General features: G+C 37.8%; 1 protein-coding gene across 1 annotated transcript in view; it reads right to left on the bottom strand.

Annotated features, from left to right (window-relative positions):
- Window positions 1–21,924, bottom strand: part of MDGA2 (MAM domain containing glycosylphosphatidylinositol anchor 2) — an 896,755-nt gene that overhangs the window by 320,743 nt on the left and 554,088 nt on the right. Inside the window, exon 4 of the mRNA XM_008269620.4 lies at window positions 17,094–17,290. Coding sequence (XP_008267842.3) covers window positions 17,094–17,290 — 197 coding nt within the window. The remainder of the gene's footprint in view (window positions 1–17,093; window positions 17,291–21,924) is intronic.

Here is a 21,924-nt window from a genome sequence, read left to right as displayed (position 1 = left end):
AGCATTGTAATTAATAAATTCTAGCTTCTACTGCTTTTTTCTTTCTTCCTGATTGCACTGTTTGCTTGTGATTAGCTTTTGGCCACCTCCTATTCAGGTTTTCTAATTCCCTTTGGCAATTCTTCTGTTTGTTCTTTTATTGACTTTTTTTTCCTACTTTATTCATCCCCCCAAGGGGGAGAAAAAAACACATACAGCACACTTCCTACTTTGCAAAGGAAGAAAATATTGAATTTTTTTCTTCTGTTTCTAGATATAGATAGATAGATGATAGATAGATTTTTTTTCTCTTTCTGGATTTGCCACTGAGCACGCGGGGCTCTCCCACATTTCTATCTCCACCTCTGACCTCCACTTTCATTTCATGTCCTCTGAAAACTGATAGACTCTTGCAGAGCCAGAGCAGACAACGTGATAACAACTCAGTGGGTTCTGCGTCTCACTGCATTTATTGATCCTGCCGCCTCCCATGGGTTTTCTAATGATAGCCACCAACACTCTCCCAAGCCCAGATTCAGAACGTTTGGTATCATCCGTGTCCTCTCCACCGAGTCTCATGCCCCTAAACGCATCGACGGCACTGCAGTGGACTCATGTTGTCATTTTCCTTTCACAAAGAGTCTTTTCCTATCCTAGAGGCATGATGCTTGCTTTAGAACCTGAACAACCACTGGCTTAACAAATACTGCTTGAGTACTTATTCTGGTGAAGGTAATGTGTGGCTTAATGCTAGGAACTGCAGCTCTCTTTAGCGTAATCCCTCAGTATGCTGCTACTAGCCAAGGTTTTATCATGTCATTTGAATGCTGGAAAATCACAAATAACTCTCCTTTAATGAAAGGTCATTTCTAAACCCTCAGGTTGTCATTTGAGAACCTATGTAGTCCAGCAAAACTACTTTGTCCTTATTCCACAAATAAACTCTCCATTTTTCATCCATTTATTTATGTCAGTATTTTGAGGTGTTTCTTTATGACTTCTAACATTTTGCCATTAAAAAAGAAACCACTGCCCAGTTCTTGTTCTGAATAATTTTCTGTTGCTATCTGAATTGCTTTAAAAAATGTATTCTGTGATGCCCTTTCAGACCTCATCAATTATCAGTAAGTTCTCTTCCTTTAGAGTACTTATTGCATCTGTATACTATAGCGTCTCTTCAGGACTCACCTTTCAGGTTTGGTTACCAGGAATCACGCGGTGTGCTGACTCATATTCCTTAAGCAAACTGTAAGGCCACTGAGGGGAGAGGAACCCTGCATCTCCATTAACATGTGGGGAAGTTCTCAAAGCCATTGCTCAATAAATATGTGTCTTAATGGTGATATGGACGAACCAGGCAGGGAGTTAGGTAGTGAAAGGAGCCAAGAGCCGCCATAAAAAAGGCCTTAATAAAACAGTCCTGGGAAATGGGGAGTAAACTAAGTTCACAGAGAAAGCAGATAGCTACTACCCAGAGATAAGGGCTACTACCCAGAGATAAGGGCGACAGAACATCCTGGTATGCACCTAAGCCCCCTCCCCTGTGCTTGTTCAAGCTTAACAAAGAAACCGCGAGACACGTAGGGCACGTAGCCACCCCTTTCTGCTCTTCAAGGACCCCCTCCCCATATCCAAGCTAAGACACGTAGGGCACGTAGTCCCCCGTTTCTCCTCCTCCTCGACGACCTCCTCCCCTTGTAGTTGCCCAATAAACTTACGCCACCCTATAGTATGTTAATTTTGTGGTTTTGCCCTTTAAAAACTGTGTAAAATGATTGTTCGGGGCTCCTCTCTCTTGCTCGCTGCTTGCAGCAGTAGAGGGCCCATTTGCGCAAATGAAATAAAATTGCCTCCTGCCTTTTGCATCGTCTGGTCTGGAGTCTGTGTTTCTGGGGTCGTCACAAAAGGACACCGCTTTTGGGGTCCTACAGTAGGGATAAACGAAGTAGGAATTTTTTTCTTCATAATGTCTGTGTAGCCCTGCATTGCATCTTTACTCTCATACCTGGCAATCCAGTATGGCCAGTTTCCATGAGGCAGGGATGTCCCATCTGGAACCAGGAAGGATGGCCATGTGGAAGTTGAGCTTTGGCCGGAGGCACCAGGAAACTCCCAGAAAGCCTCACTCATGTTAAACTCTGTCCTCTTTGTATATTCAACTAGAACACCAATGCCTACCTTATAAAAGGGACTAATAACCTGGGAGCATCTCTTGTTCTGCGCGTGGCTTCTGGACCGTGCTTATTCACTCTTTCTCTCTTGAATAAATCCTTTTCTTAAAAAAATTCATTTATTTGAAGGGCAGAGATACAGAGAGAGAAGGTGAGACAGAGAGAGATCTTCCAACTGCTGGTTTATTCTCTATTTAGCTGAAAAGGCCAGGACTGTGGGCCAAGATCCAGGAGCCCAAACATTTGGGCCATCTTCTGCTGCTTTTTGTTATGGGAAAACAGTGGCAGAGCTCGGTTCTTTGTCTCACATGGAAGAAAAATTTCCAGACAAGCAGAGAGATTTAAAAAAGCAAGATTTATTAGAGTCAAAGACCTCCAGCCAAAGTGGCATAGAGGTGGGCTTTCAAGAGAGGAAAAATCCCAAAGGGGTTGGTGGGAAAAGGCTTTTTAAGTACAATTTTGGGAAAGAAACTCAATCAATAAGGTGGAGCAAACCCAAGAAAAGACTTGATTTACAATCCTTTATCCTGTCTGGCTTGCTCAAGGGCAGGATAGGTATTTTGTTTTCAGAATAAACTGTGGGCTTAGGAGGATGGAATCGCCACTCCCTTTGCTATTCTCATGGTAAATCTGGAGATTCCTAAGGAAGGAGGCCACTTTTGATCTTGCTTAAGATGACTTGGTGAAGGGAACATTCTCTACCCTCAATTTCCAGACTGCCTATTAACCCATTTGACTCCTCACACTTTTTCCAGGCCATCAGCAGGGATCTAGATCAGAACAGAAGCAGCTAAGACAGCAACCAGCCCACATGGGACACTGGCATCGCAGCTGGCAGCTTTTACCCTGCTACACCACAATGCCAGCCCCTGCTATAACTCTTGCTTCATCCTCATTGCGTTCTCATTTTTCTGCCCTCTCTGTAAATATTATCTCACTAACAACCAGCTGTAGACTATGTGATTCTTCTCTATTTTGTTTCTTTGTTCATATATTTTCACAGGGCCTAGCAGAAATGATATATTGCTAACTTTCATTGTTAAGAAACTGGCTCAGTTTTAGCCAGGTGGCCGCAAGGCCCAGCTACCTGAGCCAGGCTCCACCCCCATCCTTATGGGACTTGATGCTCCTGCTTCCCTGCCCGCCCTCAGGCAAAGTTTTAAAAGGGCCTATTCCTGAACATGTGCTCTCTTGGCTCTGCTCTCCTCTCTCCTCTTCTCCGCTCTATCTTCTCTCCTTGCTAGCTCCTCTCCTCTCTGTTTCTCTCTTATTTTCTCTCTCTTTTTCCTTCGCCGCCCCTTCACTCCGGTCTGTTGGGTGTTCCCCAATAAACCCTTTCCCTTACTCCGGTGTTCGGTGTGTTTTGCGATGGCTAACATTAATATATAACATTCATATACCTTCTTGTTCAATGTAAAAAAATAAAATTACACCAAGGAAAGTCAATTTTTTAAAACTCATGCCAGTTAGGGCACATGCTAGCAAATTTTAATAAGTTGCCAGTTGCTGAATTAAAATTAACTACAGCAGTGGGGTGGGTGATTGGCTCAAAAGTTCTTTTTCTTGATTTTCATGCTACTAAGAGGGATATGATTGTTGTAAAAATTCATCAGAGGAGATGTTTACCCTGGCAGTTAACATGCGAATTTCAGTGTTTGCATCCCACAAGCAAGTGCCTCAGTTATTCTTCTGGCCTCCCTCCCAATTCTGAGTTCATGCTGATGAAAGTATGGGAGGTAAGAGGTGATGGCTCAGGTAGTTGAGTCCCTGCCACCCATGGGAGAGACCTAGATTCAGTTCCAGGCCCCTGGCAACAGCTTGGCCCAGCCCCTGCTGGTATGGAAAATTTAGGAGTGCATCTGCTAATGAAAGTGAAACTGAGCCTCTAAACAAAGTCTTGAATGTAGATGCTAAATACCATCAAGCCCAATTGCTGAGCTCCCCTCCCTTATCTTGAAGTGTTCTTGCCCAGCCTTTTGAAAGTAAATCAACCACTTACTAAAATTAACTCACTAATTGAAGGAGTACTATAGACTGGCTCTGCAAGTTTCAAATCACCTGACTGAGAAGATCATTTGCTTCTCCAGTAGATAATACCTTGATTGCCACTATTGTCTTGAGAGGTTTATCTTCAGATAATTCCTGGTACAAGACAGAAAGTAACTACCACCTCAATATAGCCCACAGAGACTAAAGCCCACTTGGGCATAGTAAAAATTCCCTAAACATGATCTCTCAGGCTAATCAAAGGGAGGGACTATCAACCAATCAGGAAACTGGACACATGCTGGACACACACCTCTCATCCCTATTGCAACCCAAACGAACCTTCACCCCAACCCCTTGTGGGAGACTGGGAATTAAGCAACAGCTGCTTAGCTCCTTGCTCTGTGCTTTGTAACTGACATCTCTTTTCTTCTACCAATCCAATGTCAGTGATTGGTTTTCTGTGCACTGGATGAGCAGAAACAGTTCTGGGGGTTCTATAGCAATTCCTCCAATCAGTTTTGGGGGTTGTTCTATATCAGAGGCTCTCTCAACCACTCCTGGCCTCTCAAATAATAACTTAAATAGCTTTTCAATATGTATACTTATATCTAAACAGAGGATGAATTTAAAGCAACTTAAGTGGTATCAGATAACTAAATACAGAGAAATTTGCAAGTAGTATACTAAGCTATTTCAGATGCGACAGTTTGGGAAGCATGCCTACAGAAGTCATATCTGACTTGAAACCTGAAGGACCAGAATGACAGGTGAGGGATGAGTGACACAGCATGGCACAGGAAACCACAACTCTGGAGACTAAAATAAAACTAACGTTGAGTTGCCCAATGAGACTAACTTCCCAAACTGAGGTGAGCATGGAATGATATGAAACCTCTGAGATGGGAAAAAGCCAGAGTGGGTGGGCTGGGAGAGTAGATATTCCTTTATCCTAAAGTTACCTAGGCTGTGTTTCATGCTACTAAACTCATCTGACTTTTATCAACCAGGCTTGTGTTTTATTTCATGGAAAGTATTTTTAACATGATTTCCACCAACCGTACTGTCTGTTATACCAAACAGCCTTCCCCTTCAGTCATTTTGAGAATTACCTAGCAAACATTATTTCAAGAAACGGTTTTCAAGCTAAAAGTTCTTACCACTGAGCCTGCCTCTAAAAATCTTTCTTCTTATAAGCTTTCATTTTCAAAGTTGCTATTTACCTATATCACTAGTATTTGTATATATGCTTATGTGTGTTTTATGCCACTTACATTAATTGCATTCATAATTGCATTCATCATGTGTTTTACATTATTGGAGATAACTTCATTTGAATTCTAATCCCTGCCGTTTGTACAGTGGTTTGACTGCTGTCAAATGAGTAGAAGTAAATAATAGGAAAAGAATAGCTTTCATTGAACATTACTGAAATACATCGATTCCAATAGAAGTGATAGAAATGGAAAAAAATCTTAACATAAAAGTAGGCTACAAAATGGGTAAATTTAACCAATTACATGAAAGATCTTGGGGACTGGCGCTGTGTTGTAGCGGGTAAAGCCATTGTCTGCAGTGCCGGCATCCCATATGAGCACCGGTTCGAGTCCCGGCTGCTCCACTTCCGATCCAGCTCTCTACTAAGGCCTGGGACAGCAGCAGAAGATGGCCCAAGCCCTTGGGCCCCTGCACCTGCGTGAGAGACCAGGAAGAAGCTCCTAGCTCCTTGCTTAGGACCGGCACAGCTCCGGCCATTGAGGCCAACTGGGGAGTGAACCGGCAGATGGAAGACCTCTCTATCTGCCTCTCCCTCTTTCTCTGTGTAACTCTTTCAAGTAAAATAAATAAATCTTTTTTTAAAAAAAGAAGATCTTTACAATGAAAATGATAAAACATTAAGGAAAGAAATAGAATAATATGACATAAAAATGGAAATCTTCCATGTTCATGGATTGGAAGAACTAGTATCATATACAAACATTCGTACTACCCAAAGCAATTTAGATTAAATGCAATCTCAAACAAAATACCATATTCTCCTCAGATAAAGAAACCAATGACCCTAAATTTCGTATGGAATCACAAGAGACCCTAAAGAGGTAAAGCAATTCCAAACAAGAAAAATAAAACTGGAGGTATTATAATACCAGATTGCAAGACATAATACTTAGCAGTCAAAATCCAAAGAGTCTTGTACTGGCACAAGAATAGACATGTGGACCAAAGGAACTGATTAGAGACCCCTAAAATTAATCTACAAGTATACAACCAACCAAGCTTTTACAAGCTAAAATAACTCCCTGGATAAAGGATGGTTTCTTCAACAAGTGGTGCTGAGAAAACTGGATCTCTGCATGCAGAAATATGAAACAAGACCCCTTCCTTACAATCTATACAAAAATCAACTCAACAATGGATCAGGGGTCTAAACCTAAGAACTGATCATCAAATTACTAGACAAAAACATAGGGCAAACACTACAAGATACTGGTATAGGCAAAGACTTCTTAGGTAACCTCTCAGGAGCACAGACAATAAAGGCAAAAACACAAAAATGGGATTACATCAGGCTAAGAAGCTTCTGTACAGCAAAGGAAACAGTCAACAGAAACAACTGACAGAATGGGAGAAAATATTAGCAAACTAAACATCAGTAAAAGGACTATTATCCAGTATATATAGGAAGCTCAAGAAACTCAGCAGCAACAAAACAAGCCATCCAGTTAAGAAATGGTCTAAGATCATGAACAGGTATTGTTCTTAGAATGAAATACAAATGGCCAACAGACACATGAAAAGATGCTCAGGATCACTAGCCATCAGGGAAATGCAAATAAAAACCAAATGAGGTTTCACCTTATCTCAGTGAAAATGGCTATCATCCAAAAATAAAAAAAAAAAATTACAATTGCTGACGAGGATGTGGAAGAAAAGGTTCATTAATATGCTGTTGGTAGGAATGTAAACTAGTACGACTATTATAGAAGACAGTATGGAGATTCCTCAGAAATTTAAAAATTGATCTACCATATATCCCACTCATTCTACTCTTGGGAATTTATTCAAAGAACATGAAATCAGCATATGAAAGAGGTACAAGTACCCTCATGTTTATAATAGCTCAACTCACAGTAGCTAAGATATAGAAGCAACCCATATATCTATCAACATATGACTGGATAATGAAAATTTGGTATATGTACATCATGGAATACTATTCATCCATAACGATGAATGCAATCCTGTCTTCCCAACAAAATAGATGCAGTGGGAGACCATTATTCTTAATGAAATAAGTCAGCCCCCAAAGAAAAAAAAATCATGCTTTCCCCAATTATGGAAACTAATATACAGAGTTCAAAAATGTAATGTAGGGGTCTGAACTGTGGTGTAACAGATAAAGCCACCACCTGCCATGCCCACTTCCCATAGGGGCACAAGTTCTAATCAAAGCTGCTCCACTTCTAATCCAGCTCTCTGCTATGGCCTGGGAAAGCAGTAAAAGATGGCCCAAGTCCTTGGGCCCCTGCACCTATGTGGGAGACCCAGAAGCTCCCGGCTCCTGGCTTTAGATCGGCACAGCTCCGGCCATTGTGGCCAACTGGGGAGTGAACCAGTAGGTAGAAGACCTCTCTATCTGCCTCTCCTTCTCTCTCTGTGTAACTCTGCCTTTCAAATAAATAAATAAATAAATAAATCTTTAAAAAATGCAATCTCTATGAGCAAAACTGACATTTTGAGACTTGATTATTGTTTTAGCCATTGTCTATACTCCTGAGGAACAGTGGTTTTTCTAGTTACCACTTCCTGGATTTTTTATCTAGTGGAAGTTTAAGCTTGTGATTATAAAGAAAATTGAAAGTATGGATTATAAAAATTAACAGAAGAATAAGAAAGGAGTGAAGAAAGAAGGGAGGGTAGGGTGGGAAATAGTATTATACTCTTAAAACTGTATATTTATTTGCTTTATACAAATAAAAATATTAAAACAGACAGATCTATGAATGTAAGCTATGGGCCATTCATAAAGAATTAAGAAGCCAATTATGGACAAGAGAATATAAGTGGAAATAAATCCTCAAGAGAAATAATTATAAAATAATCAAATATATTATAAACAATATCAATGAAATTATGGCCATTAAATTGCAGAGGTCACTTTTTTAATGGATACATTTGTGAAACATTTTGTATACCTGAAATTTTTATTGTCAAGAGTGCTTTTGGCATTTATGCCACCCCAAAATAAAGGATACAAGTGGGCAGTAATATTGATACTTTAGAGCTTACAAAAAGAATTATGTTACTCTTTGAGTTGAAGCCCATTCTTTAAAAACCAACAAGTATATTCCAAAGATTACAATGGTTTGCATACACATACTCTACTTAATTCTTCAGAACACAGTAGCAAAATGTCCATATTAGGACAAAGAAAGAAAGAAAATTCTTGAAATCTGCAATTTCCAAATATTCAGCCACCATGAATGAGACTGCAAAATCATTCTGGGTCATCTAAAATAATTATTTTTCCTACTCAGAAAATAAAATATCAATAGGTAGGAGACTATAGGACCCATGTAAAACTGTCTACTAAATTAAAAATAGGATTAACTTATACATCATGTAAAGAGATTAAGGACTAATATAGACAGTCTGTTTAAGAAATTAAAAATACAGTAGGCAGACATAAATAAGAATTGGAAGCCTACCCACTTAATAAACCACTTCTGGAAATGATGTAGAATACAATTATAAAAATATAGCATGAGGTATAGCAATAGAAAATACCATTATTTATATATACACACGCAGATACATGTTATCAAATGTTATGTATGTTTATATGTGATTCTGTACATGGTTAATACCTTATTATCTACAACTGCTTTATGACATAACATTAATTTGATTTTTTTAGCCACATAAATTTGATATTCTGTGATGTTGGGAGATTTTTGCATGAGAATTTCAGTAATTTGCAAAAAAGAATTTTGAGTTGATCATTTTCTAATTGCATAATTAGCCTATTTGGTCTAATTATAACTAATTATGTAATTGATGTAAATATGCTCAGTTTTGTAATTAGTTGGTATAATTACAATCCACAAAATGATGTCACGAACATTTTACAAAAGTTCTAGAAAATGGCAAGTGAATGTGCAACTTGAAAAATTTAAGTACACAATTACAAAATAATTTGCAATAACTATATTTAAACTTTTATAACTGCATTTTAAATATAAGATATAAATACATGCTATTCATTTAGACAGTGGTCCCTTACCATTATTGACATTGCTCTAGGAATATAATAAACATAGCTACAAGAAGTATTTCTACGCTACTTATATAAACTGGAGCTTAAAAAGTTCTCTAGTTGTTTATGATGATCCTTAGATACCACAAAGAAAAGTAAAATCTTCTAATATATTCATTCTGGTACCTCTCATGATTGAGTTATTAAAACCTGTAAATAATGATAAATGCTAGTCTATGTCTTTTAATATTGAGTAAAGGTATAAAAGGCATAATTATTCCTTTTAGACTTATTATATTGTAGTTTTATGAATTCATATCAGCCTTAGTAACTTAGACCAATATTTTCTGGAAACATTATCTATCAAAAACAATAAATACGGTTGTGTCACTCAATGGGATCATGAAATAAATATTCAGTTCAAATTGATATAGTTATTAACCTAGTATGAATGGACATGCAGGGTAGAGATATATTGCATAGTCTCATAAAGTATACTGAGTAGCATTATTATTGAAAACACAATATCTTTAAAAGAAATTTAATTTTCTCACATCAAAAAAGTAAGCAGACATATGATCTGTCATCTGAATCCTCACACAATATAGTCCCAATATGCCTTCCCAGCATCACAGCCAACTGTTACCCACACATACCAATTATTTTTCCAGCCAATCTGATAAACTGTCTTCCTTGTTTGCTTCCTGCAGGTGCTTTTGCTTCCACTGTAACACTGCCTCCATGGCAGCAGCCATACCTCTATATTGACCAAGATTTTTCCTTTGATTATAATAACTGTATACCTCATTTTCCCTTATATAAGAGCAAAATTAGTGGAGGAGGAAGGAGCCTTTCCTGGTGACCTCTATATCTCAGGCACCAGTTTACTAATTTCTTACACTTAGTATATCTCAGTTATTTTAACTGGATCTTACTGACATTATGAAGTTACAAAATCCATAGGCTATAGATATAAGGATGCAAATTGAAATCTTTTGCAGTGGTTTGAATATCGCTTCCAAAACTGACACTGAAATTTAACTGCTACTGTACAGGGAGGTGGGGCCTTTATGAGGAGATATCTTGGGAGCTCTACCCTCATGGATGAATTAATGTGGAATAATTATCATGGGAGTGACCCTTGTTAGAATAGTGAGGCCCCATCTCACATCGTCTTTTGCCACATCATGTACTCTGCCATGTTAGGATGCAAAGACCTCTGGGATGCCGAAAACTTGATATTGGACTTCCAAGACTCTAGAATACTGAAAAATAATTCATCTTTCTTTATAAATTTATTTTAAATTAATTCTTTATTCTCTATATTAACAAGTTTGTGGTATTCTGTTGTAACAGCAGTAATACAAATAATATGATAGTAAAATGGAAAATATTTTAAGTAAAAATTATGTATGACAGTAAAAAATCATTATCATCTCACAGTAATAGAATATAAAATCACTAGCACAATAAGCAAAAGGAAAAGTAAACACCATTGCAAACTTGCACAAATAGCAAAGTCATATTCCAGGAAGGCAAAATAAATCTGTGCAAACACTTCAACTATTCAGATTTATATTTTACCATCGTGAAAATAAAACAGCAACTAAGTCAACCGGGTTGTTCTCCATGGCTGGACAAGCATAATTGAGCACACTTCCAAATTTCTTAGGCAGCCGTAAGCTACAAATGAGGACACTATCTGCTATCTAGTAGACTCAGGGGTAAAAATATTTCCCATATAATTTTCATCTGCATTATTAAACTTTGTCTTAGAATCTAGACTTCTCAACCTATTACTTCTAATATTTCTTCTTCATTATAACTTTTAGGAAAAGTTCTTTTATTCTAGAGCTTTCTGTGAAAGCACATGAAACTATCAATGTTCTTTGTACCACTACATCTATCCAGAAGAATCTATGTACAACTAAAAATCTGCCCTGAAATATAGCCTGAAGGACATAAAGAAGAGTTTCAGAATAGCACCTGCAGGGGCCCAGATACAGCAGTCTGGTGGCAATGAGTAGTTCATCGCTTTCTAAGGAGTAGGAACGCACTGTCAAATTCACATAATGTTGCTCCACTTATTTTATATTACCAGACAGATTCATGTATTTGTGCTACCTTTTCAACTCAGTAGGCATTTGCATTTGTGATTATTACACAAAGCTCACCTAATAGAGCACAATTGAAAAAGAAACACTTGGGCTGGCGCCGCGGCTCACTAGGCTAATCCTCTGCCTTGCGGCGCTGGCACACTGGGTTCTAGTCCCGGTTGGGGCGCCGGATTCTGTCCCGGTTGCCCCTCTTCCAGGCCAGCCCTCTGCTGTGGCCAGGGAGTGCAGTGGAGGATGGCCCAGGTGCTTGGGCCCTGCACCCCATGGGAGACCAGGAAAAGCACCTGGCTCCTGGCTCCTGCCATCGGATCAGTGCGGTGCGCCGGCTGCAGCGTGCCGCAGCGTGCCGGCCGTGCGGGCCATTGAACACTTGAATGTGTAGGAAGCTATTTTATACAGCAAACTGTCTTGTTGCTGAGGAGCAATTTCTTATAGGAAACTCTCCAGACTTTAAGTAAATGACCAGTTTCCTATGCATTTACAATAAGTGCAGCTATATTGAGAGAGACTCAAAACATAAAACTCAACAATGCTCTCAAACTTTTTGTACAGCAGTAATTTGCCTGACAAGTAAAATACAAATGAGAGAGGTCAAAGTTTTCTTCTCGTGATTATAATATACTGCTAATAGCAGTCACCATCAGAGGAGTAGCTTCAGTAGCATTCTCCTCAACTTGATCAGGAGATTCAAGCCCTCAACATTTTAGCAGTCATTCTGTAGAGACCAACCCAACAGCTCTGAGATTCAAGTTGAAACACAAATTCAAATTTGTATATTCAAAATATTCAAAACAATCCTGGAAAAAAAAAAAAAAGATGAACACCTCTGGAGGACTTATTCTTCCTGATTTTAAGAGTTATTATAAAGCCATAATAATTAAGACAGTATGATATTGGCCTAAAGATAGAAAAAAATGAGTGGGAAGAATAGTAGTTCATAAACAGATACCAATATACACAGCCAACTGAGTATTCATGTAGGTGCTGAGGGAACGCAGTTGTGAAATTAATGTTTCTTTTCTTTTCTTTTCTTTTCTTTTTTTTCTTTTTTTTTTTTTTTTTGACAGGCAGAGTTAGACAGTGAGAGAGAGAGAGACGGAGAGAATGGTCTTCCTTCAGTTGGTTCACCCCCCCAAATGGCCGCCATGCGCTGATCTGAAGTCAGGAGCCAGGTGCTTCCTCCTGGTCTCCCAGGTGGGTGCAGGGCCCAAGCACTTGGGCCATCCTCCACTGCCTTCCCAGGCCACAGCAGAGAGCTGGGCTGGAAGAGGAGCAATTGGGACAGAACTGGTGCCCCAACCAGGATTAGAACCTGGAGTGCCGGCGCTGCAGGCAGAGGATTAGCCTAGTGAGCCGTGGTGCTGGCCATGAATGTTTCAATAATATGTATACTCATTGCAAAAAAACAAAACAAAACCCAATGAACTAATGCATTCCCTTACACTATAAACAAAATGAATATCGAACAGAAACAGCAAATTGGATAATAAATTTAATGGATAATGATTCTCCTTGAACATAAAAAGAAGTAGGTATCTGGCTCAGGGGTCAGGATGCCACATAAGTTACTTGGGTTCAGGTCCTGATTCTGTTTTGATTCCTGCTTCCTGAAAATGTGTACCCTACAAGGCAGCAGGCAATGGTTCAAATACTTGGGTCCTTGCTACCCATGTGGGGAATTTGGATTAAGTTCCAGATTCTCAGCTTCAGCTTGGACCAACTCTGGTTTTTGCAGGCTTTTAGGGGTAAACCAGTCTATAGCATATTCTCTCTCTCTCTCTCTCTCTCTGCCTTTCAAATAAACAAAATTAATATATAAAATTTTAGGAATATTTTATAATAAAAATCTGTAGATGTAAAACACTTGAAATGCAATAAATACAAAAAAGTAAATATGATTGTACTATTCTAGCCATTACTATTGAGAAAATGGGAAAGTAATGATCAAGGATATAAGTTTAAGGTTACCAATAAATGATACTAAGATAATAAACTCAGAGAAAACACAATGATAAAAATATTTTATAAATCCAAAAGAAGTCAAGAAAAAGGCAAAATAAAATAAAACAAGTGAATTATATACTGGTATAAAAAACAGATATTAATTGATTAAATGTATTGTAAGCTAAGATTGTCGCACTTAATTAAATCAACAACAAAATCTATTTATTAGTTACAAGTAAAATATTGTAGGTGTAGAGACATAAAAAGTTAAAAAGTAGAAGCAGAGCTGAATGTTTATCGCCATCTATACTACTCTCCTGTCCCCAAAACACTCATCTAAAGAAAGCTTGTGCCATTACACTGGAAAACAGAAAACACGTTAAGGCAAGAAACACTCCTAGAGATTAAGGAAGATAATTCTGAAAGATAATCTACCAAGAAGATAAAATATCAGGAAGGTAACATACATCTATAATGCACTAACAAGATCATCTATGATACAACATTCTAAATCCCGAAGCAGTAATAACACCTCTTCAAAACATGCTCGTCTAAAGTAAAAATGACAGCAAAACAGATAAATCCACACCTGTACTCACAAGGGTTAACTGATCTCTCTTAATAGCTCTGAGAACAGCAGATGAAAAAAAAAAAAAAAAAACAGAAGAAATACAGATTTAAATAATACAATTAGAAAACCTGAACTAACTGGCACTTGAAAATTTTAGAATGCACATTATTTTCAGTGCATACACAATATTTATGAAAACAGACCACAGGCTATGCACAAGGCAAATTTCAATTTCTGAGGACTGAAGTGATTCAGAATGTTTTCTGGTATAGTAGAATTAAACTATAAATCAATTAAAAATTACAACTACAAAATCTCCAATAGTTGGAAATTAAATACAATAAAATGGATTCATTTATAACACCATTTTCATTTATGTTTCCCTGTTTCTTTATTGGTTATAGAGAAATTTACAGAGAGTGATTCAGGAATTACTTGTACCTTGGAGCTAACTTTAACTATTCCACAGCTAGTAATTCAGATGTCTCCAAAGGAGTATTAGTTCAATTTTTAACATGTTTACTGAGAATCTTCCATGTGCCAGGCATTGTTAAGCTTGTTAAGAGCAGGCTAAGACTCTATAGTTAGAGTTTATGTCTGAAAAAATAAATAATTTTATCATTTGTCCCACAATAAAAATAAAACTTGTTATTGTGAAGTGGTAACTACAGAAAGGCAGAGATGTTACTTCATACATGATGGTGCAGTGAAAGATTTTGTGGGCAAATGAAATTAAAAGATAAATTCATTCTGGTGCTAAATATTTTGCATTCCGTGCATAATTTTTCTTGACACACATTTTCCACGAACTTGCTGGTGACTCATCGTAGATTTGTCAGGGAAATTCTCTTTGCAGTGATGAACCTCACGTATTAAGAAGAGCCCCAGTGTATTATCAAGTACAGCACACTCTGGGTGTAGGGATCAACACTGTGCAGAGCCCTGGCGTAGAGGAACATGGCCAGCTTTAGCATGCTTTGGCTAGAGCAGAATAGCAGCTCAGGTAAAAGACTCCAAGGCAAGGCATGGTAGAGGCCTGTTCTAATAGACTACAAGACATCATCTGGATTTATTGTGAACACTGGGAAGCAACTAGAGGTATTAAAACAGAAAAAAATACCTTATCATATTTGTATTTCTAAATTATCACTCTGGATGTTTGCAGTTTTCTGTAATAAAGCATGAACGCCATGTAGGAGCCTACTGTTTTGTTCCCTGAAGGGGTAATGGAACAAGTGTGATATGGTGGTTTACCTGTGTGTATCAGTTGCACACAGTATATCAAGGTTGAGTTCTACAAGGAAAAAGCATCGATGATCTCCTCTCTGTGAAAAAACCAACCAAGAATACGGCCGCAAGAAGTAGACTTGCTATATGCTGATGTCTGAGTCTTTCCATCAGTTTGGACTAGAACATATATTGTACATTAACAAATTAAGTGTACATCTAAAATAAAAATATTGAAATATTTTTTGCTTCACCTAAATTTTCTGGACACGTACTAATACCAGCTAAAGAAGAAGGAAGGATAAGCATCATAATTAAAGGCAGGACAATCTTTTTAAATAGGCACAAAAGCAACATGATTGATAATTATTAACTAAAATTGCTTAATCTAGCACACAGTATTGCAAGGAAAAGCCGATTATATTTCTTAGATTTTTAGACATTTAAGGTTTCTGTGGTTGTTATTGTTCACTCTCCAGATAGCCACAATGAGGCTGAGGCTGAAGCCGTGAGCCAAGAACTCAACAGAGGTCTCCAACAGGGTGGCAGAAAACCAATCACCTGAGCCATTAGGGACCATCAGGTCAATGACTCTTCCTCTTAGATATTTTCCCAAAGAATTAATGTAGACTAAGCAGCAGATTTACGAGCAAAGCGAAGGTGGGATGTGGTGCCAGTTAGTAAGCACTAATATTCAGATAAAAGGAAGTATTCATAATAACATCTTTGAATAAAGGAGTTGTTTTCTCACAAGGGGGTAGCAGGATAAAACAGAAAAGAGAAAGTGAAAGTGTTTTTTAAGAGGGCAGAATCAATAGCTACAAGTTTCAGAGCTCTTCCAAGATGGCCTCCCAGAACTGCTTCCGTAAAACAGAGACAGATTCAAAGAATGAGTGATAACCTTGTTTAATAGCTTTAAACCAAATTCTTAGTTATTCTGATAGCTTAAAAGATTTCCCAAAATTTGGACAAGGTCCATATGTTCATTCCCAAGTGCTCAGACTATCTGCAGATGAGACAACCCAAGAGTGAACAGGTGTTTAGAATTATCTCAATCCATAAAAATTATCATGTTTCACAAAATTCCAGATGAAAATTTGTGTCCTAAATTGTTACAATGTTCAATTTAAAAAAATAACGAAAAAAGATGAATCAAACTGGTGAACTTTTATCTGGATGAGAATGATTTTGTTTCTCATTTTTTTAGCCAATGCAAACAATTTTAGTAAAAAAGAGAAGAATGAGTTGCAGTTGCAGTAGTACAGAATATTTAGGGGAAATTAAGTCCTAACTTGCAGGCAGAACACAGTTGATACCTTAGGGGCCTCAGTCAAGAGGGGGTTAGATCAGAATAGGCTTCAATATTCTGCCATGGAAGACTACTAGCAACTCATGTGCAATGATGATCTTCAGAGGCATACAATGTGGCAAGGCACAAGTGCTCTACACTTACTTACCATTGCAAATAGGGATATCAAAATCTCTCCGTGTTAGAAATATTTTCCACAAAAACAAACCAGTCAGCAAAATGTATCATTATGTACTTTATAGTGAAACATGAATAAATGCTTGGACAAAGAAATATGTTAGGATGCATACACATAAAAACATATTCAAGAGTTAACATTTCAAACAAAATGTTGGAAATTCATTTTTTACATAAAAATGTTACCCTTCACATTCATATTTGAGTCCTCTAAATCTTTCAGTCAAGGACCTACTGTTCTTAAAAGGCCAAATTAGGGGAAGTTATCTTTCCTAGCAGCCACAATATTACATGTTGCTGAGTTAGGAAAGTATCTTAGCAAAGTATGACAGAAATATTATAGCTTAGTTCCTACCTGGGTAAAGAAGGGTTCATAAATCTCAACTCCTTTATCAGACCCTTGCAGTAACACCTCCTGGCCACGTCTCCAGCTGTACCGAACAGGTGGATTGGAATTGGCAACACACCGGAGGAACACTGTTCTCTCATAGTAAAATTGTTCTTTAGCTTCACCTATACTTTGATGGACAGTTACTACTGGGTCATCCAAATCTAAAAGAAATAAAACAGGCAACAGGCAACGTTAAGAGTTACACACTTACTTTCAAATGTTATACAAATACAAATAACAAAGGTGAACACTTCTGATTCTATTACTCATGGCTAGGCTTTTTTTTCCCTCACTGTTTATTCCGCTTATCTGCAAGAAATTTCGAGAGGCAAGAAAGAAATGTTATTTCCTAAGATACTTTTGTTGAGATGGTACAAATGACTGTGTATTTCCAACTTCTAATCACATAAAAGTAGAACTCCGAGAGATCAAAATTCAAAACTCTTAAATTTAAGGGTTTAATAAAAAGAATACAACAGAGGAATTATTGTCATTACCATGCAGCGCAATTGGCTCAGTCCCATAATGTATGGCTCCTACCAATAATTTATAAATGAAACCTTGAAAGATCAAAGAATATTTATAAATTATTTCAATTTTTACGGAAACAAAATGTGCCTATACAGTGAACTGAAGTTTACCTTGTTCTCTGTAACCAAATATAACCCCAATTATATTTGTTGATATGAAATGTGCGGACAGAAGACAATATTAAAAGGCATTAATATTTCTAATATTGAATACTACAATTAAATGTGTGCCATTTTACACAAATTCTAAAGAGAGATCACAGGTGTAGCATCTCCTGGAAAAACACTACTCCATTAAATCTTGGGGTGTGTGGGTCATATAGTCATCATCTTCACTACTCATCTCTACCAGTGTAAAGTGAAAGCAGCCAAACACAATGGAGAAACGAGTGAATGACGAGTGTTTCTGAGTTTCAGTAAAAGCTTATTTATAAATACAGGCTGAGGGGCCATAGTTGATCACCCCTAATGGAGCATACCCAAGGGTCTTAAATGAAGGCAAAAAGAAATTAAGAAGTATATTTACCTGAGTGTAACAATGGCTCTCAGTTCCATGTGCTCATGCCAATTTAGTACCATAGATCCCTATGGAATGTGATGCAAACATCTGCTGCATTGCCATAGTTCCACCCATGTTAATTTTATAAGAGGCAAAGTTTACTTAACCTTTGTTATCATTAATACTTCTTTATCAGTAAAATAGTAATAATAATAGTACCATAATAATCAGCCTATTGGAGGATTACATGAACAGTTCATAAGATCCTGGGCATATAAAAAATGCTCAGTAAGTTAGCTATAAATATTATTATTTTTAAAGTCTCACTGAAACTCCCACGGATTCCATGTTATTTCCGTATCTTTATTTTACTACTTCATAATGCACTAATCTCTTGTTTTAAATAGGTAGAAAATGTCTTTGTCTATTGTCTAAGCCATCAAAGGCTTCTACATGACAAGCACTTTGTTGGAAAAGCCTGAAAAGAAACTACAATATTTATATGGACATAACAATGTTAAAGTTTATGGGCACATTCTGCCCTGAATATTTAAAAGGCGTTCTTCTTCAGAAAAGATTCTTTCTGATGTATTAAAATAATAAAAAGCCAACAAAAGTAGTGAAGAGTTGCCCTATGATATCCAAGAACATAATCTAAAATTTCTCCATTTTTAAAAAAGTTTTTTTCAATGTGAATTGTTTGACAGCCCTACTTTGATTTCTAGTTTTGCAATTCTCTGAGGTTTTTTTCTCTTTTCCAACATTAGAATCTTTTCACAGCTACCTCAAAAGTATAATTTTAGCAGTGTAAATTCACAGAACAAATGCTGCTTTTGGTAAAGTTTAAGGAATTTGCAGTTTAAATTCACTCTATTAATTGCTCAGGGATATATGCTGACTGGTTTTAATAAGCTGCAATATTTAGAGTGGCTGGCTTCATTATCATTAAAGAATAATTTTAAAAAAATCTATAAGATATTCATGTATTTGGTGATTAGTCCTTACATAAATCAAATAATACAGAATATTGACTGAATTCAGCCTTAGTAACTTTTTTTATAACTTTTTAAAGATTTATTTATTTATTTGAAAGTCAGAGTTACACAGAGGGAGGAGAGGCAGAGAGAGAGAGAGAGGTCTTCCATCCAATGGTTCACTCCCCAGCTGGCCGCAACTGCAGGAACTGTGCCAATCCGAAGCCAGAGGCCAAGAGCTTCTTCCCCGTCTCCCATGCAGGTGCTGGGGCCCCAGGTCTTGGGCCATCTTCTACTGCTTTCCCAGTCCATAGCAGAGAGCTGGATTGGAAGTGGAGCAGCCAAGTCTTGAACCTGCGGCCATAGTGGGTGCTGGCGCTTCAGGCAGCGCAGGCCCCCCTGCCTGAATAACTTTTAAAAGTGGACTCTGAATCAGTAATAAACTACTTCCTTTCTTTGAAAGTCTAAGTTATAGAGAAGGAGAGATGAGAGATCTTCCATCTGCTGATCACCCCCACGATGGCTGCTATGATCAGGGGTGGGTCAGTCCGAAGCCAGGAGCCAGTTGCTTCATCTCGATCTCACACCTGGGTGGCAGGGGCCCAAACATTTAGGTCACCCTCTGCTGCTTTTCCCAGGCCATTTGTAAGGAACCAGATCCGAAGTGAAGCACCCAGGACATGCACTGGTGTCTATATGGGATGCCAGAATCACAGGCAGTAGCTTTACCAACTAGGCCACAATTCTGGCCCAACTCTTTCCTTTCTTATTAAAAATGTATTTTCTTTAGGTCATAGGCTCATTTTTAGAAGACAGGACCTGCATTATGTTATTAAAAAACCTAAAAACTGTGAAGCTAGAAAACCTAAGAACAGAAAATAATTGGATTCTCCTTGGGTTCCAAATAGTTAATAGCTTGGTCTTTCCACTTACTGATGTATCCTTAGCTCTTCTGTTATTGTTGGCAATGTCAACAGGCTAAAGCAGAACAGAACAAACCTGAACCATCATTTAAATATGCTCTTCCCTGACTTGGATGCATTCTAAGGCACTGGTCTGAGAATCTAATCCCACGACCCTGGCTTGCTGAACATTCTCTTGACTGAATTATATGTTGGATTCACTCATGTGTAGGAATTTCTGCTTCCCAAAATTGCTGATGACTTCTTTCTTTATTTTAAAACATGACAAAACAAACTTTGTTTTAGACAACTCAAATATTATTTGTGTAACTATATGTATACATTAATTATATATACATATAATATACAGTTTAAGCAAAACATACATTATAACATTTAAAGATGTTCTGATATTTAAATACATATGTCCTATGTATTACTGAATATATACTGGGCACATACATTTGTCTTAGGTCAGTCTTCAGAGAAAACAAACTCTGAAGACAGAAATGTGTGTGAAGCAACAGTGTTGGGATTTACCTTCTAGAATAACATGTACGGAAGGCGGAAGAAGTGGGGTTGGACATGGGTTGGACATGAATCCTAGGACAGTAGCAACAAAGGTTTTTCAAGCTCTGGAGAAGTTCTGAAACTGTGACATGTCACTCAGAGCTGTACTGCCCTAAGCCTTTATGCACCTATCGCCCTCCTCATTAACCAGTCATTCAGTTGTACTGCTCTTCACAGGTCAGATGAGTGGGAAAGTCCACTGTGTTTGGCTTGGGAAATTTTCTACAGAGGGGCTCAGTGGATAGCCAACGGCTGAAATTCTCAGGAGCTGCAGAAGTGATAGGTCAGTCCTGAGAAGGATCTAGCTGGAGCATCCACTCAGATAAACTTCTACATGTGATAATTCTATCTGGGAAAATCTACTTTGGGATTCTGGTTAGTCTGCTTTCTTGGAGTAAAATTTTAAAATGAACTATGGTGAGATAATATTCATAATCTATTATTACCATTATAGATTCCTCTCACCAACAGTCAGTTCCTTTTTTTGTGTAAATAGTTTATCTAGTAGGGTTACCAGCGTTTTGTCACTGAGTGCTCTTGGTCACCACACCCTTCTCAGACCAAGACTGATGCCCTTACTTGGTTAACACCAAAATTGAGCAGGGAATCCAAAAAGGGACTCGGTGGATACCAATATGTATATCAAACATATTCTTTACTAACTTGTGAGGTAGTAACAGCTTACTTTCAGCAGATCATACAAACTAATTGCTCCTGCTAGGATGGCAACTCTTCCTATCTGCCCTTCCAGACACAAGGACCTTAAATTAACTGAGAAGCAGAAATGGCTTAAAGATTAATGGGGTTCTTTCTGTATCACTTAATAGACGTGTTTTCCTTTTCTCGGAACTTGAACATCTGAACTGGCAGAGTACAGAGTTGCGGGAAAGGATACAGATTTCCCCAAGTTGAGTCATTGAATGTGATAGTAGTAAGTGAGGTCATCCCATGGTACTTGGACCTGCATATTCTACAAGAAAAAAAATGATATAATAATGGTCATTTATCTAGGATTCAGCAGCATCCTGCAGGACAGTACCCCTTCCTTCCAAGATATTATCTCCATAAGACCTAGCTGCCCTTTCAAAAATGCCATTTTATCTCGAGTAAGCTGGCATTTTTAGGCGACACTGTCTAGGTATGAGTAGATAATCCCATAGTAATATGCCCATTTCATAATCTGAGATATTCATGTGGAACTGCATCCTATTTGTGATGCTTCTCAAATGTTCCAAAGGTCCTCCTTCCATAGTGTAGAGTTATATAAGTAAATAATACACAGAAAGAAGTGAAGCACTACCATATATACTTGCAGTGGTA

This window comes from Oryctolagus cuniculus, chromosome 12 (genome assembly GCF_964237555.1).
Source record: "Oryctolagus cuniculus chromosome 12, mOryCun1.1, whole genome shotgun sequence".
In the NCBI taxonomy this organism is placed as follows: domain Eukaryota; kingdom Metazoa; phylum Chordata; class Mammalia; order Lagomorpha; family Leporidae; genus Oryctolagus; species Oryctolagus cuniculus.
This window is presented reverse-complemented; position numbering and strand designations above follow the sequence as displayed.